We start from the raw sequence: 16,555 nt of genomic DNA on the forward strand, positions 1-16,555 counted from the left end.
CAAGTCGTGCCTCACAAATTTGATAGAATTTTTTGAGGAGGTAACTAAGTGTGTTGATGAAGGTAGGGCAGTTGATGTCATATACATGGATTTTAGTAAGGCGTTTGATAAGGTCCCCCATGGTCGGCTTATGATGAAAGTGAGGAGGTGTGGGATAGAGGGAAAGTTGGCCGATTGGATAGGTAACTGGCTGTCTGACCGAAGACAGAGGGTGGTGGTCGATGGAAAATTTTCGGATTGGAGGCAGGTTGCTAGCGGTGTGCCGCAGGGATCAGTGCTTGGTCCTCTGCTCTTTGTGATTTTTATTAATGACTTAGAGGAGGGGGCTGAAGGGTGGATCAGTAAATTTGCTGATGACACCAAGATTGGTGGAATAGTGGATGAGGTGGAGGGCTGTTGTAGGCTGCAAAGAGACATAGATAGGATGCAAAGCTGGGCTGAAAAATGGCAAATGGAGTTTAACCCTGATAAATGTGAGGTGATTCATTTTGGTAGGACAAATTTAAATGTGGATTACAGGGTCAAAGGTAGGGTTCTGAAGACTGTGGAGGAACAGAGAGATCTTGGGGTCCATATCCACAGATCTCTAAAGGTTGCCAGTCAAGTGGATAGAGCTGTGAAGAAGGCCTATAGTGTGTTAGCTTTTATTAACAGGGGGTTGGAGTTTAAGAGCCGTGGGGTTATGCTGCAACTGTACAGGACCTTGGTGAGACCACATTTGGAATATTGTGTGCAGTTCTGGTCACCTCAGTGGAAGCGCTGGAAAGAGTGCAGAGGAGATTTACCAGGATGCTGCCTGGTTTGGAGGGTAGGTCATATGAGGAAAGGTTGAGGGAGCTAGGGCTGTTCTCTCTGGAGCGGAGGAGGCTGAGGGGAGACTTAATAGAGGTGTATAAAATGATGAAGGGGATAGATAGAGTGAACGTTCAAAGACTATTTCCTCGGGTGGATGGAGCTATTACAAGGGGGCATAACTATAGGGTTCGTGGTGGGAGATACAGGACGGATATCAGAGGTAGGTTCTTTACGCAGAGAGTGGTTGGGGTGTGGAATGGACTGCCTGCAGTGATAGTGGAGTCAGACACTTTAGAAACATTTAAGCGGTTATTGGATAGGCACATGGAGCACACCAGGATGATAGGGAGTGGGATAGCTTGATCTTGGTTTCAGATAAAGCTCGGCACAACATCGTGGGCCGAAGGGCCTGTTCTGTGCTGTACTGTTCTATGTCTATGTCTATGTCTATCACTAGACTGTTAATCCAGAAACTCAGCTAATGTTTTGGGGACCCAGAATCAAATCCTGCCATGGCAGATGGTGGCATTTGAATTCAATTTTAAAAATCTGGAATTAAGAATCCACTGATGACCGTGAAACCATTGTCGATTGTTAGAAAAACCCATCTGGTTCACCAATGCCCTCCAGGGAAGGAAATCTGCCGTCCCCACCCGGTCCGGCCCACATGTGGCCCCAGAGCCACAGCAATGTGGTTGACTCTCAACTGCCCTCAGGCAGCTAGGGATGGGCAATAAATGCTGGCCAGCCAGCAACGCCCATTTCCCACAGATGAATTTTTAAAAAAAAATTGCTCTTAATTATATGAAGGTATATTAAGCATGAACTCTTATGCCTGCAAATGCAGAGCTAAGGACAAATGTTTGCTGGTATGAATTGCAAAATGAATGCCACATGATTTGATAAGAGTTTCATACGATGGTGGATAAGATTATCGTGGGTTAATTCACCAATAATTGTTTTGCAGATTGATTTGGCGATATGTTGTAATTTAGAACTCTGTCTGATAATGCAGTAATGTGAGTAAATTTTAAAGGTGCAATAATGCAAATAGTTTTTAGGAAAGGAAATGTAGGCTGTATCTTTGAGCAGATCTCAAGTGAATAAGAGCTGCTGGTGATTAATAACTGGAACTTGTGAGGCACATCAGAGACTGCTATCATCAGTAATAAATGTAACATTGGCATGTTGCTGGTCCAGTTGTTCCAAACTGGAACAAAGCATCGTAGCTGTGAGGGACAGCTCGATGGATAGGATATTAGGATGTAGATAGGCTGGAAAATTGGGCGGGGATCCTGGATTCAGGATTCAATCCTGGACCGGGGAGCGGCGCGGGCTTGGAGGGCCGAAGGGCCTGTTCCTGTGCTGTATTGTTCTTTGTTCAGTCCATAAAGGGGCAGAAAAAATAGGGTGCCCGTACACAATTATGCATAAGAGCAGGGAACACTCATGTAAAAGAATACCAGTCCAAACTGCCCGTGTATACCTTAATTGGAACACCAGTAAAACTGGGAAATAAGAATACTGGTCCAAATTGTTTCTTCACATCTGACAGATGCATACAGACATGGACTGTCTGCCTTGCCAACGGAAATTACCCCAACCCAATCCTCTCTGTACTCTCTAAATGCCCCAGTATATAGTTCATCTATCATTTGTTAGCTTTAGTCAATCAGATACCAAGCTTTTGTCTGGTAAGTTTATCACAGCAACTTTCTATATTCTAACTTATGGTCACCTGATCTTCCCGGTTACCATTTTCTGCTAAATACAGATCGTCACAGGATTCTGATTGGATCTTCATAGTTTTCTATCTGGATGGAATGTCTTGCTGCAGAACATGAAATGTAATCTACCTGTCTGAATCACTTGGCCGATAGATGGACTACATTTCCAAGTTAACTAATTTCCTACTGGAAACACTCAATTGGGTTGATCATACAACCAAAGCTTGAGGTAGACATTTCTTTCACAGTGCCAGTGCCAAAACTGGTTGGATCTACATCAAGAGGTAGGCAGACATGAGAATGTGGCCTGCTGATGTCCACATTCACTAAGGGAGCACTGCCATCAAGCACAAACCACATAGGTTAGAACAGGACCAACAAGGAAGAAGTTGACAAGATTATAATATTGGCAATGTACAGTACCTCCCCGACTCTGCACTTTGTACCGTGGGAGGAAGATACTTTGATTTATCAATACTTTTGTTTCATTATTCTTTTATGTGTTGGTGCGACAACACTTAATCACTTTTTAAATTGCATCACAATAAACTGTGCTTTTGTACTGAAAATATATTGACAACTATCGATTTTTTTAATAAACATGTTGTACAGTTTTCTTTGAAGGGATCGCCCCAAAGGCAAATTTAACTGGAAATAAAGTAATTTCTACCAATGTCTCAAATTCTGTAATTTTTCTAAGTCTAAGATTTGGAATTCGTGCAGCTAATTTTGCAGTGAATACTCTGGGCCAGAGAAAAACATACCTGCTTGTTATATGGAAGATCAGTGACCGTTTTCCGTACACCATTACCAAGCACCACAACATCACAATGACGGCACCACTGAGGTTTCGAGCTGCTACAGCTGTTCATGACCGCTCGATGATCTGCTCTGAGTGCCACTGTGCCTGTTACAGGGGGGGATAGATCAATGCTAATTGGATAAAAAGAAAATAGCACATGCCAGGCTACGGAATTAAAAGCCATCTCCCTTGCATTTACAATCACATTCTCAACTTATCATGCTCATAAGTATTCACAATCCTTTCAGAAACATCAGTTTGTTAGATCGTTGCAAAACTGATATATTGGCATTTCAATGTACTCCATTTTATTCAGACGAGCGCATGCACACAGACCGAGGGGCGGGCACGAGCACACAGACCGAGGGGTGGGCACGAGCACACAGACCGAGGGGCGGGCACGAGCACACAGACCGAGGGGCGGGCACGAGCACACAGACCGAGGGGCGGGCACGAGCACACAGACCGAGGGGTGGGCACGAGCACACAGACCGAGGGGTGGGCACGAGCACACAGACCGAGGGGCGGGCACGAGCACACAGACCGAGGGGTGGGCACGAGCACACAGACCGAGGGGTGGGCACGAGCACACAGACCGAGGGGCGGGCACGAGCACACAGACCGAGGGGTGGGCACGCACCTGCCCGCACCGACCCACAGACACAGCTGATTCAAGATACTGCCTTGAATCAGCTTTGTTCAACATCATTTATTCTGTGGAAAGTTAAAGGAAGAACCTTCTCTAGTCTGGTCAGGACTGCGCCACTCTCCAAATCACAACAGGGCCGCTAACTTGTCACTTGTGTTGACTAAGATGTCCTGGTGCGCAGTCTTGTACAATTCATTAACAAGTCTCAGAACCTCATACAAACCACATGTGATAACAGAACACGAAAAAACTAATTCTAGACAAATCAGATTGCAGAATATTGTATGTACAACTCCGTTTTTGTCACTGGACTATTTATGATTCTTGGTGGCTATATACTATCCCTGCTTTGTACAATTGCCAAATCACACTAACTTTTAACCAATTGTTGTAAGTTTCATACCACTAAATGGATTTGAATTTGAAGATACATGGTATATAATCTCGATACTATCCATGTTGCAGAAACTTAAGCGTTTTTACCGTCTTTCTCAGTGTTTAATTTTTCTGTTAAGGTAATTACAACCATTGCAAGTCTGAGTGTTTTTTGCTTTTTTAAATGTAGCGGATGTTAATATTTCAGCAATTCCATGAACTGGGTACGTCAGAGCAAAATAAAAGGCAAAAAATCTCCAGATGGCAGACATGATGCCAAAGGTGCTAGTATTAAATAAACAAACTTACCATTGGCAGGAATCATGTATGGTAGGCTTGTAGGCCCAACAGGTCTCATAATCTTGACGGGACCAGTAAAACCAGGATGGAAGCCTTGAGCCATTAATGAAGGTCTGCTTTCCAAGGCTTGGTTGAATTTGTAAGCATTAATCAAAGGCATTGAAGGTGGTTCGGGTGCACTGCTGACCTCGTAACTGTTGGGAACTTTAATGCGCAGGAGGTCAGCCACTCTTGCTACAACACCATTAATATCCTAAAATTAAAACAATGATACATATATATTACATAGGTTCACTAGCCTGAGTCTTTACCTATATTTGATAATGGATTTCTTCATCATTCAGAGTCACTGAAGATCAGGTACAACATGGACAGAGATTGGGATGTGTGCTCTCTATTTCAGTATTACAAAACAACTTTTAAAACGGACAAACAAAATTAGTGCTTAATGTTAAGAAAGGAGCATCATTTCGGGAGAGGCTAGGGGTGCTATGAGGTACGCCATCTGTAAAACCAAAATATACCAATTAATCTCACAAGATAGTTCACCAAATTTTATATTAAAATGGCAGGTCTCACCTCAGCAGCTGTCGGAGTCAGAGTAAGTGCGACAGACACAAAGCCAATTTTAGGCCCGTTTTGGGACTGCACAAACTGATTTCCAAAAAACATATTTGAACCCATATTTCCAAAGTTTGGCTCCATCTTAACCTCATTCCGTCGAGCTTCTGAACCTGAAGCCGGAAAAGAAATGCATATTACTTTGTGAACAAACTTCTAGGTCATTGAACAAAAGGGAAAGTAGTCACTTAGATAAGAAATTGGCTGAGTGCCAGGAAACAGAGTAGTGATAAATGGTTGTTTTCCAGATCGGAGGAGGGTTTGTAGTGGAGTTCCCCAGGGCTCAGTGCCGGGAGCCTTAATCTTCCTGATATATATTAATGGCTGAGACTTAGGGTAGCATGATTCAAAATTTGAGATGATATGAAAATTGGAAACCTTGTCAACTGTGATGAGAATATTCTTGAACTTCAAAAGGACATAGATATGTTGGTGAATTGGGCAGACAAGTTGCAAATGAAGTTCAATTCAGAGAAGTGCAAGGCGATTTTGGCAAGAAAAAAATGTGGAGACACAGAAAAAAAATGGAAAAACTATAAAGCAGATGTAAGAATAGAGGGACCTTGGTGTATGTGTATATAAGTCATTGAGGATGGCAGGGCATGTTGGCACAGCAGTTTTTTTAATACAGCATATAGTATCTTAGGCTTTATTAATATGGGCATTGAGTACAAGAGTAAGAAGGTCACGTTGAACTTGTATAAAGACACTAGTTAGGCCTCATCTGGAGTACTGCATCCAGTTCTCGGCACCATACTTGAGGAAAGATGTGAAGGTATTGGAGACAGTACAGAGGAGATTGACAAGAATTATTTCACAGATAAACAACTGTAGCTATAAGGATAGATTGGACAGGTTGGGTTTGTTTTACTTGGAGAAAAGAAGGTTGAGAGGAGACTTGATAGAGGTATTCAAGATCCTGAGGAGTATGGACAGGGCAAATAGTGAGAAACTGCTCCCATTCAAGACAACTTCAAAAACTAGAAAGCACAGATTCAAAATAATTGGCAAACGAATAAGAGTGATGTGAAGGAAAAATTTTCTCCCAGAGGGTAGTTGCATTTTGGATTGAACTTCCAGAGAGGGTGGTGGAGGTGGGGTCGATCGAGGTATTCAAAAGGGAATTGAATTGCTATTTGAAAATAAAGAATGTGTAAGATTACAGGGATAAGGCAGGGAATGGAGATAGAAGAGAATGCTCTTTCAGAGAGACAATGCAGAGCAATGGGCTGAATGACTTCCTTCTGCACTGCAAAGATTCAACAATTCTGTGATCTGCAGAACCTCAAGTGTGAAAAATCTCACTGCCCAATTGTGAGATGTGAAAAAAGTTAGCTCATATTTAATCAAAACAAATCTTTATTTTGTGTATTTGGCAGGAAACTTCTACGTATGTCATATGAGAGAATGAGTGAGAGAGATAGATAAACATAGAAAGACACGCTACAGGAAGCACTTCTTGTTCCTTTAAAGGCCAAATTTATGACAAGGCCAACCAGCTGTAAGAATGTAAAGTCACTCAAGTCTGGAGAAATTCTAACTGTTCACCTGGTGAGAAAAAACGTATTTCCATGAAACCCAACTGTAAGCTTAATCCTGGCTGTATATAATAAATGTAACTGTGTTGAAGCATCTGAGTGCAACATGTATAGCACTGTACTTTCATTGCACTTTCCTGTTATGACAAGTTGAAATGTTTTGTAATGTTATTTTCAGATATTTATGAATAAAGTGTATTTTTGCAAAAGAAATTTGCAGGTAGTCGCATTCCAATGCATCTGCGGCCTTTGTCCTTCTAGCTGGTAGATGTCACAGGTTTGGTAGGTGCTGCTGAAGGAGCTGCAGTGCATCTTGTAGACGGTACACACTGCTGCCACTGAGTGTCAGTGATAGAGGCAGTGAATATGTAAGGCTGTGGATGGAGTGCCAATCAAGTAGGCTGTTTGATCATGAATGGTGTTGAGTTTCTTGAGTGTTGTTGGAGCTGCACTCATCCAGACAAGTTGAGAGTAGTTCATCACATTCCTGACTTGCGCCTTGTCAAATGGTGGATAAGCTTTATGGGGTTAGATCAGTTACTGGCTGCAGAATTCCCAGTCTCTGACCTGCTCCTGGACAGTAAGAAGTTTAACAACACCAGGTTAAAGTCCAACAGGTTTATTTGGTAGCAAAAGCCACACAAGCTTTCGAGGCTCTAAGCCCCTTCTTCAGGTGAGTGGGAATTCTGTTCACAAACAGAACTTATAAAGACACAGACTCAATTTACATGAATAATGGTTGGAATGCGAATACTTACAACTAATCCAGTCTTTAAGAAACAAAACAATGGGAGTGGAGAGAGCATCAAGACAGGCTAAAAAGATGTGTATTGTCTCCAGACAAGACAGCCAGTGAAACTCTTTATAAGTTCTGTTTGTGAACAGAATTCCCACTCACCTGAAGAAGGGGCTTAGAGCCTCGAAAGCTTGTGCGGCTTTTGCTACCAAATAAACCTGTTGGACTTTAACCTGGTGTTGTTAAACTTCTTACTGTGTTTACCCCAGTCCAACGCCGGCATCTCCACATCGCTCCTGGAGCCACAGCTTTAAATGGCTGGTCTAATGTAATTTCTGGTCAATGGTAACCCCTAGTAGATTGAGAGTGGGGGATTCAGCAATAGCAATGCCATTGAATTTGGAAGCAGTTGGATTCTCTCATGCTGGCAATGGTCATTGCCAGGCACTTGCGTGATGCAAATGCTACTTCCACTTATCAGCCCAAATTTGACTGCTGCATATGGACATGAATTGCTTCAGTATCTGAGGAGTCACAAATGGTGCTGAACATTATTCAATCATTAGTGAACATCCCCACATCTGACTTTATGATGGAGGGAAGGTCATTGATGAAGCAGCTGAAGGTGGTTGGGCTTTGGACACTACCCTGAGGAAGTGTTGCAGTGATGTTCTGGAGCTGAGAGATTGAGTGCCAACAACCACAGCCACCTAGCTTTATGGTAGGTATGACCTCAACTGATTCACACAAACCAGTTTAATGAAGTGATATACACAGTATCATAGAAATCATAGAAACCCTACAGTGCAGAAGGAGGTCATTCGGCCCATCGAGTCTGCACCGACCACAATCCCACCCAGGCCCTACCCCCACATATTTACCCACTAATCCCTCTAATTGACTATCGTTAATGAGTTTATTCCTTTCTAAATGCGCATACATCCTATCTTTAAGAATCTTCTCCAACAACTGCCAGTACAGAGCGAGACTGCGGATAGTTGGGAACCTGTCTCGGGGGCAGGGAATTCATATGGTGTTCGTGGAAGTGGAAATGACTAGGGTTGGGAAGCATTTTCTGATCAGGGCCATTGTGATCTCCTGGACTCGTTTCGATCGCCTCAGGGGGTCGGAGAGGAATTTCCCAGATTTTTTTTCCCCCATATTGGCCCTGGGGTTTTTCACTCTGGGTTTTCGCCTCTCCCTGGAGATCACATGGTCTGGAATGGGGGGGTGGGAGTGAGTTAATAGGTTGTAATGAACAAAGCATCGTAGCTGTGAGGGACAGCTCGGTGGATAGGATATTGGTATGTAGATAGGCTGGAAAATTGGGCGGGGATCCTGGATTCAGGATTCAATCCTGGACCGGGGAGCGGCGCGGGCTTGGAGGGCCGAAGGACCTGTTCCTGTGCTGTATTGTTCTTTGTTCTTGTTCTTTAATCTACACATTTTAGGATTCTAAGGGGCAATTTTTAACCTGGCCAATCAACCTAACCCGCACATCTTTGGACTGTGGGAGGAAACCGGAGCACCCGGAGGAAACCCACGCAGACACGAGGAGAATGTGCAAACTCCACACAGACAGTGACCCGAGCCGGGAATCGAACCCGGGACCCTGGAGCTGTGAAGCAGCAGTGCTAACCACTGCGCTACCGTGTCGCCCGGTGTGTGTCACTCTCTCTCGGTGTGTGTCACTCTCTCTCGGTGTGCGTCACTCTCTCTCGGTGTGCGTCACTCTCTCTCGGTGTGTGTCACTCTCTCTCGGTGTGTGTCACTCTCTCTCGGTGTGTGTCACTCTCTCTCGGTGTGTGTCACTCTCTCTCGGTGTGTGTCACTCTCTCTCGGTGTGTGTCACTCTCTCTCGGTGTGTGTCACTCTCTCTCGGTGTGTGTCTCACTCTCTCTCGGTGTGTGTCTCACTCTCTCTCGGTGTGTGTCTCACTCTCTCTCGGTGTGTGTCTCACTCTCTCTCGGTGTGTGTCTCACTCTCTCTCGGTGTGTGTCTCTCTCTCTCGGTGTGTGTCACTCTCTCTCGGTGTGTGTCTCACTCTCTCTCGGTGTGTGTCTCACTCTCTCTCGGTGTGTGTCTCACTCTCTCTCGGTGTGTGTCACTCTCTCTCGGTGTGTGTCACTCTCTCTCGGTGTGTGTCTCACTCTCTCTCGGTGTGTGTCTCACTCTCTCTCGGTGTGTGTCACTCTCTCTCGGTGTGTGTCTCACTCTCTCTCGGTGTGTGTCACTCTCTCTCGGTGTGTGTCTCACTCTCTCTCGGTGTGTGTCACTCTCTCTCGGTGTGTGTCACTCTCTCTCGGTGTGTGTCTCACTCTCTCTCGGTGTGTGTCTCACTCTCTCTCGGTGTGTGTCTCACTCTCTCTCGGTGTGTGTCTCTCTCTCTCGGTGTGTGTCACTCTCTCTCGGTGTGTGTCTCACTCTCTCTCGGTGTGTGTCTCACTCTCTCTCGGTGTGTGTCACTCTCTCTCGGTGTGTGTCACTCTCGGTGTGTGTCACTCTCTCTCGGTGTGTGTCACTCTCTCTCGGTGTGTGTCACTCTCTCTCGGTGTGTGTCACTCTCTCTCGGTGTGTGTCACTCTCTCTCGGTGTGTGTCACTCTCTCTCGGTGTGTGTCACTCTCTCTCGGTGTGTGTCACTCTCTCTCGGTGTGTGTCACTCTCTCTCGGTGTGTGTCACTCTCTCTCGGTGTGTCTCACTCTCTCTCGGTGTGTGTCTCACTCTCTCTCGGTGTGTGTCTCACTCTCTCTCGGTGTGTGTCACTCTCTCTCGGTGTGTGTCACTCTCTCTCGGTGTGTGTCACTCTCTCTCTTTGGTTCCTCTTCACCTGACCAATTTAGACATTTTACCATGCTTCAACTTTTCATTTCACACTTCATATCACAATATTTAATCGACTCTGGTGTGGTACACAGTGTGGATATTGGTGTATAAACTGCTGAGGGGCAGATTTAGAACACTGTTAATAAGGCATCTGGGGTTTTGGGCTTTATAAATAGAGCCATCAAGTACAAAAGCAAAGAAGTTAAACAACACTGGTTTAGCCTCAATTGGAGTATTGTGCCAAATTCTGGGAACCACATTTTAGAAGGATGTATGCCTCTCGCTCTCTCGGTCGGTGTGTCACTCTCTCTCGGTGTGTGTCTCTCTCTCTCTCGGTGTGTCTCTCTCTCGGTGTGTCTCTCTCTCTCTCGGTGTGTCTCACTCTCTCTCGGTGTGTGTCTCACTCTCTCTCGGTGTGTGTATCACTCTCTCTCGGTGTGTGTCTCACTCTCTCTCGGTGTGTGTCTCACTCTCTCTCGGTGTGTGTCTCACTCTCTCTCGGTGTGTGTCTCACTCTCTCTCGGTGTGTGTCTCACTCTCTCTCGGTGTGTGTCTCACTCTCTCTCGGTGTGTGTCTCACTCTCTCTCGGTGTGTGTCACTCTCTCTCGGTGTGTGTCACTCTCTCTCGGTGTGTGTCACTCTCTCTCGGTGTGTGTCACTCTCTCTCGGTGTGTGTCACTCTCTCTCGGTGTGTGTCACTCTCTCTCGGTGTGTGTCACTCTCTCTCGGTGTGTGTCACTCTCTCTCGGTGTGTGTCACTCTCTCGGTGTGTCTCACTCTCTCTCGGTGTGTCTCACTCTCTCTCGGTGTGTCTCACTCTCTCTCGGTGTGTCTCACTCTCTCTCGGTGTGTCTCACTCTCTCTCGGTGTGTCTCACACTCTCTCGGTGTGTGTCACTCTCTCTCGGTGTGTGTCACTCTCTCTCGGTGTGTGTCACTCTCTCTCGGTGTGTGTCACTCTCTCTCGGTGTGTGTCACTCTCTCTCGGTGTGTGTCACTCTCTCTCGGTGTGTGTCACTCTCTCTCGGTGTGTGTCACTCTCTCTCGGTGTGTGTCACTCTCTCTCGGTGTGTGTCACTCTCTCTCGGTGTGTGTCACTCTCTCTCGGTGTGTGTCACTCTCTCTCGGTGTGTCTCACTCTCTCTCGGTGTGTCTCACTCTCTCTCGGTGTGTCTCACTCTCTCTCGGTGTGTGTCTCACTCTCTCTCGGTGTGTGTCACTCTCTCTCGGTGTGTGTCACTCTCTCTCGGTGTGTGTCACTCTCTCTCGGTGTGTGTCACTCTCTCTCGGTGTGTGTCACTCTCTCTCGGTGTGTGTCACTCTCTCTCGGTGTGTGTCACTCTCTCTCGGTGTGTGTCACTCTCTCTCGGTGTGTGTCACTCTCTCTCGGTGTGTGTCACTCTCTCTCGGTGTGTGTCACTCTCTCTCGGTGTGTGTCACTCTCTCTCGGTGTGTGTCACTCTCTCTCGGTGTGTGTCACTCTCTCTCGGTGTGTGTCACTCTCTCTCGGTGTGTGTCACTCTCTCTCGGTGTGTGTCACTCTCTCTCGGTGTGTGTCACTCTCTCTCGGTGTGTGCCGTAAAGATTTGCGATAATGATTCCAGGGATGAGGAACTTCAGTTATGAAGACAGATTGGAGAAGCTGGGCTGTTCTCCTTAAGAGGGGGGATTTGATAGAGTTGTTCAAAATTACAAGGGATCTGGCCAGAGTAGGTAAGGAAAAACTGTTCCTGTTGGCAAAAGGGTCGAGAGCCAGAGGACACCGATCTAAGGTGAATGGCAGAAGAACATGAACGTCCAAGCGAGGTTCTAAAATGCTGGCTATAGTCTTAAAATGACATGTAAGGTTACATAAGAAAGGGAAGATCCAACTAATTTTCTGAAGCCCTGTTTTATTGTTTTAATGATTAAAAATTGATTTTAATAGTAATTGGGGCTCAATTAATTCTCATCATTTGAATGTTGAGGTAGGGGATGAAGGGAAGGGAGTTGGAGTAAGAAAGAGAACAGTCTTGAAATGTCACCAAAGAGCTTTATACATAAATGTTTGCACCAAGTGTGACATCCCATACCTTTGCCAGTGGAACTTGGAAGCATGGGAATGACTGGGGAAGGAGCTGGATCTGGTGGCTCTTCTTTCACCAGGGAGAGATCAGGGTATCTGCTGACCTCCATGCCTACGACACTTTCAGGGGATGATGATGCCACAAAGCTGTCTGGGGAGTCACGGTCATCCTCACCGCAATGCTCCTGGCCTCTGTGAGGAAAAGAGATTTATATATTAAAGACAACTCGACAGCTGCATCTGCAGAATTTTCAAAGCACACAAAGCTCAGTTTGTGATTTCCCAAGCTCACCCCCAAATATCAAACACAACGTTATCCAGAAGTAATTTTAATTGGGGGGGGTGGGGTTTAGAAGAAGGAGTAGGAGGAGGGGAGAGAGAGAAAAAAAAGCGCATTACAGAGATGGCAACGATTGCGGAAGGAAAATAAGTCATTCAGAAACAGGGCAGAACAAATTGCGGTCTAACTATTCCATTACAGACTGAAAATGATTAATTTAAGCTTGTACTATAATTAATTTTTAGAAACAAGATGCCAGACCTCAGTTCCTCATGGTTGTTGTGGGGTGGAGTTGGGAGGGAAGCAGGAACATCCACCGTTTTTGGTCCATGGGCCAAAGCTCTTGCCAACAGATCATCTTCAGGCCTAAAAGGCAGCTGGTACTGTTTTGGCCCAAGACCTTTGTTAACTGAAAATAGCAATTGTTTATTTGCTGAGTAATTAAGATTAAGGTCACAAGAACTGTGTAACGGTTAAGACTGCTGCAGGATAAGATTAGAGAACGACATAATTTTTCTGAGAGACAGCATCCAAAGAAACTGCAGAATCATTTCAATTTCCCCCTTCAATATGATGGCTTGTGTTAAATGAACAAGTAATTGGGAAGATGCAGCTTTAGGAAACTCAGGATTCATAGCACATCATTAATATTCTTGTTTTACCAGATTTTCGGATACAGCATGTGGAGCAAGGATATGCAACAACTAATGACATTCCAAATCAAAGTGCAATCATGCAAATCCAGTTTTTTTGTCACTTTTTAATCTCTCTCAGATAAAGACTTTCTGCACCAACTCAATTCTCCGTTCTCGGAATCCTCAAATAAATGCCAATTTTGCTTCCAATTTGCCAGTTACAAAGTGAACAGGAATAGCCAGAGTAACCTCTTCTTTCATTGCCTCTCTGCCGGGGGTTACTTAACTTTGTGGAGTTTATCAAACTGTGCTGCCTCCTGTGCGGCACAGTGGTTAGCACTGCTGCCTCACAGCACCAGGGGCCCCAGTTCGATTCCCGGCTTGGGTCACTGTCTGTGCGGAGTCTGCACATTCTCCCTGTGTCTGCGTGGGTTTCCTCCGGGTGCTCCGGTTTCCTCCCACAGTCCAAAGATGTGTAGGTTAGGTGAATTGGCCATGCTGAATTCTCCCTCAACATACCTGAACAGGCACCAGAGTGTGGCGACTAGGGGATTTTCACAGCAAGTTCATTTCAGTGTGAATGTAAGCCTACTTGTGACTAATAAATAAACTTTAATAATAAATAAACTTCCCAATTACCAAGACAAAGCGTAACAATCTATCTTAACTTATTAGGGACTCAAATGGAAACCACATGGGTTAGAATGTCAATAACCAAGTATAAACATTTGGGAAATGTAATGCCTCAAGGATTTCTAAAAAACCATTCAAGCACCAATCATTCTGATGCATTTGCAACAAAGTGGCTTCCATATGGCCATGCAGACAACAGTAGTCATATGCAGGAGAGATTTTGCCTTTCTGTACACTTCTTAAATTCATCAGATGTAGTTTTTGCTGGCATGTGAGCATTTATTGCCCACTTTAATTGCATTTGGGAAGGTGGTGCCAAGTCCAAAGATGTGCGAGTAAGGTTGATTGGCCATGCTAAATTGACCCTAGTGTCAGGGGGATTAGCAGGGTAAATATGTGGGGTTATGGGAATAGGGCCTGGGTGGGATTGTGGTCATGCAGACTCAATGGGCCAAATGGTCTCCTTCTGCACTGTAGGGATTCTATGATTCGAACTTGAATTGCTCATTGCACCCGTGTGGTGAAGGTACATCCACAATGCAGTTAGGTCAAGAGCACTTGGGTTTTTGACATGCCAATGAAGGGATGGTGATATATATTTAAGTCAGGATAGTGAGAGACTTGGAAGGGAACTTGGATGTATTGATGACCCCATGCACTTGTTAACCTTGTCCTTCTAAGTGGTAGAGGCTAATGGTTTGAGAGATGCTCATGGAATAAAAAGGGACAGTAAAAACATGGATATGGACCGAGTAAGGGCAGAGGTTTTTTTTAGTTAGGGCACCATGATTGGCACAGGCTTGGAGGGCTGAAGGGCCTGTTCATGTGCTGTATTTTTCTTTCTTTGATATAAAATTAGCTAAGTGACAGGAAACAGAGCAGCAGTGAATGGTTGCTTTTTGCACTGGAGAAAGGTTTGTACTGAAGTTCCCCAAGGGTCAGTGTTAAGACGCTTGCTATTTTTGATCAATTTCAACGTCCGAGACCTCGGTGCACAGGGAACAATTTCAACATTTGCAGATGACAGAAACCTTGGAAGTACATTGTGAATTGTGAGGAGGATATTTTAAAACAAATGAATTAAGAGCAGAAGGAGGTCATTTTGGCCCTTCAAGCCTGCTCCAGCATTTAATAAGATCATGGCTGATCTGACTGTGGCCTCAACTCCACATTCCTACCTCCAATATCCTTCGACTCCCTTGTTAGTCGAGAATCTGTCTACCTCTACCTTGAAAATATTGAGTGAAGCTGCCTCTACTGCTTTCTGGAGTAGAGAGTTTCAAAGACTCATGACCCTCAGAGAACAAAATTCTGGGAGACCCCTTATTTTTAAGCTGTGTTTCCCAGTTCTAGTCTCTCCCATGAGGGCAAAGAATACTTTGAGCATTCACCCTGTCAAGTTGGTGGAATGGGTGGACGAGTGGCAGATGAAATTTTCAATTCAGTTGCGTTGTTCACACCATAACAATTCTGATATCCAAACTGAATAAATCTGGAAGTAAATTAAATGCCCTACCATCGTGATGTCCAATTACTCCTGGTTTTCCAGAGATCTCCTCGGTAGTAGCAAAACCATTCACCAGCTTCTGGCGAGCCACAGGTGGTGGTGTAGGAGGCAAGGAAGCTGGTGGGGTGGGAGGATTGCTGAGATTGCTCTGCTGTGCCAAACAGAAAAATGAATTAAACCAATGCCATCTCGTTTGTACAACAAATCTGCTTTATAAAATCCTTCACTTGTGCATAAAAAACACAGATCCCTTTCAAATGTTCGAAGCTCAGCAATTGCTTTCAAACTGGCTCACCAGAGATCACTTGTGTCTTTCATATTGAAGACAAAACAATAAACACTGCAGTCCAGTGCAGTTAGATACCTGCAGCTTATTCACCTTGACTTCAGGCACCACAGCTGCAGCCAAGAGCCTCTTGCTACTTTTATTTTCAGCTGCTTTGTACTAATTTGGTCAGCGATGTGATGGTTACTGGGATGTGTATATTATGTAGATGAGCAAAATCAATGTCACACCAGTTTTCCATTCTTAGGGAAAACATGAAAGCAGCAACTAGTCTTGATCTGGCAGCAGCTAACCTCAGTTTTGTGAATTGCTGTTCTATTGCAGCCCAATGTCTAATATTGAGACTATAAATGGAGGAAAAACGTTCCTGGAAGGTCAATTATAGCCCTGCTCTCTAGAATTAGGGCTAAGTAGTAAAGTCACTCTTCACAACCGGACATACAAACTGGAAAAAAATATGAATTCAGTGGGCAAGGGGGAACATAAGTTTGAAGCAGGGTGTAAACAGATATTAAAAACTAGTTTTACACATAAAAAGTATTTATCGTATTATTTCCGCAGGGAATGCAACTCATATTTTATGCATGTATCTGATCATTTGTGGTTATGCACAACAAAGCTGAAAGAAAATACTGAAGCGCATGAAAAACAAGAAATCAGAATAATGAAGACATCAATGGGAATATTTATTGATGCAGATTTCACACAAGTCAGTGTACCAATGTAAAGTCTTCAACATTTGACAGTCTGGGTCCTGTCCTCTCATCATTTCTCTGCCTG

The 16,555-nt window shown here is 44.7% G+C and overlaps 1 protein-coding gene across 12 annotated transcripts in view; it reads right to left on the reverse strand.

The window, feature by feature from the left end:
- kmt2ca (lysine (K)-specific methyltransferase 2Ca) overlaps positions 1–16,555 on the reverse strand; it is a 351,109-nt gene that overhangs the window by 24,114 nt on the left and 310,440 nt on the right. For 9 of the 12 annotated variants that reach the window (XM_078232154.1, XM_078232144.1, XM_078232135.1 and 6 more), the window contains 6 exons: positions 15,499–15,640; positions 12,976–13,123; positions 12,442–12,626; positions 5,228–5,382; positions 4,658–4,901; positions 3,287–3,429 (listed from right to left, as the gene is read on the reverse strand). In XM_078232154.1, coding sequence (XP_078088280.1) covers positions 3,287–3,429; positions 4,658–4,901; positions 5,228–5,382; positions 12,442–12,626; positions 12,976–13,123; positions 15,499–15,640 — 1,017 coding nt within the window. Of the gene's footprint in view, positions 1–3,286; positions 3,430–4,657; positions 4,902–5,227; positions 5,383–12,441; positions 12,627–12,975; positions 13,124–15,498; positions 15,641–16,555 lie in introns of those variants that run through there. The other 3 variants (XM_078232119.1, XM_078232090.1, XR_013499876.1) reach the window with 2 other exon arrangements.

This window comes from Mustelus asterias, chromosome 2 (genome assembly GCF_964213995.1).
Source record: "Mustelus asterias chromosome 2, sMusAst1.hap1.1, whole genome shotgun sequence".
Lineage (NCBI taxonomy): Eukaryota > Metazoa > Chordata > Chondrichthyes > Carcharhiniformes > Triakidae > Mustelus > Mustelus asterias.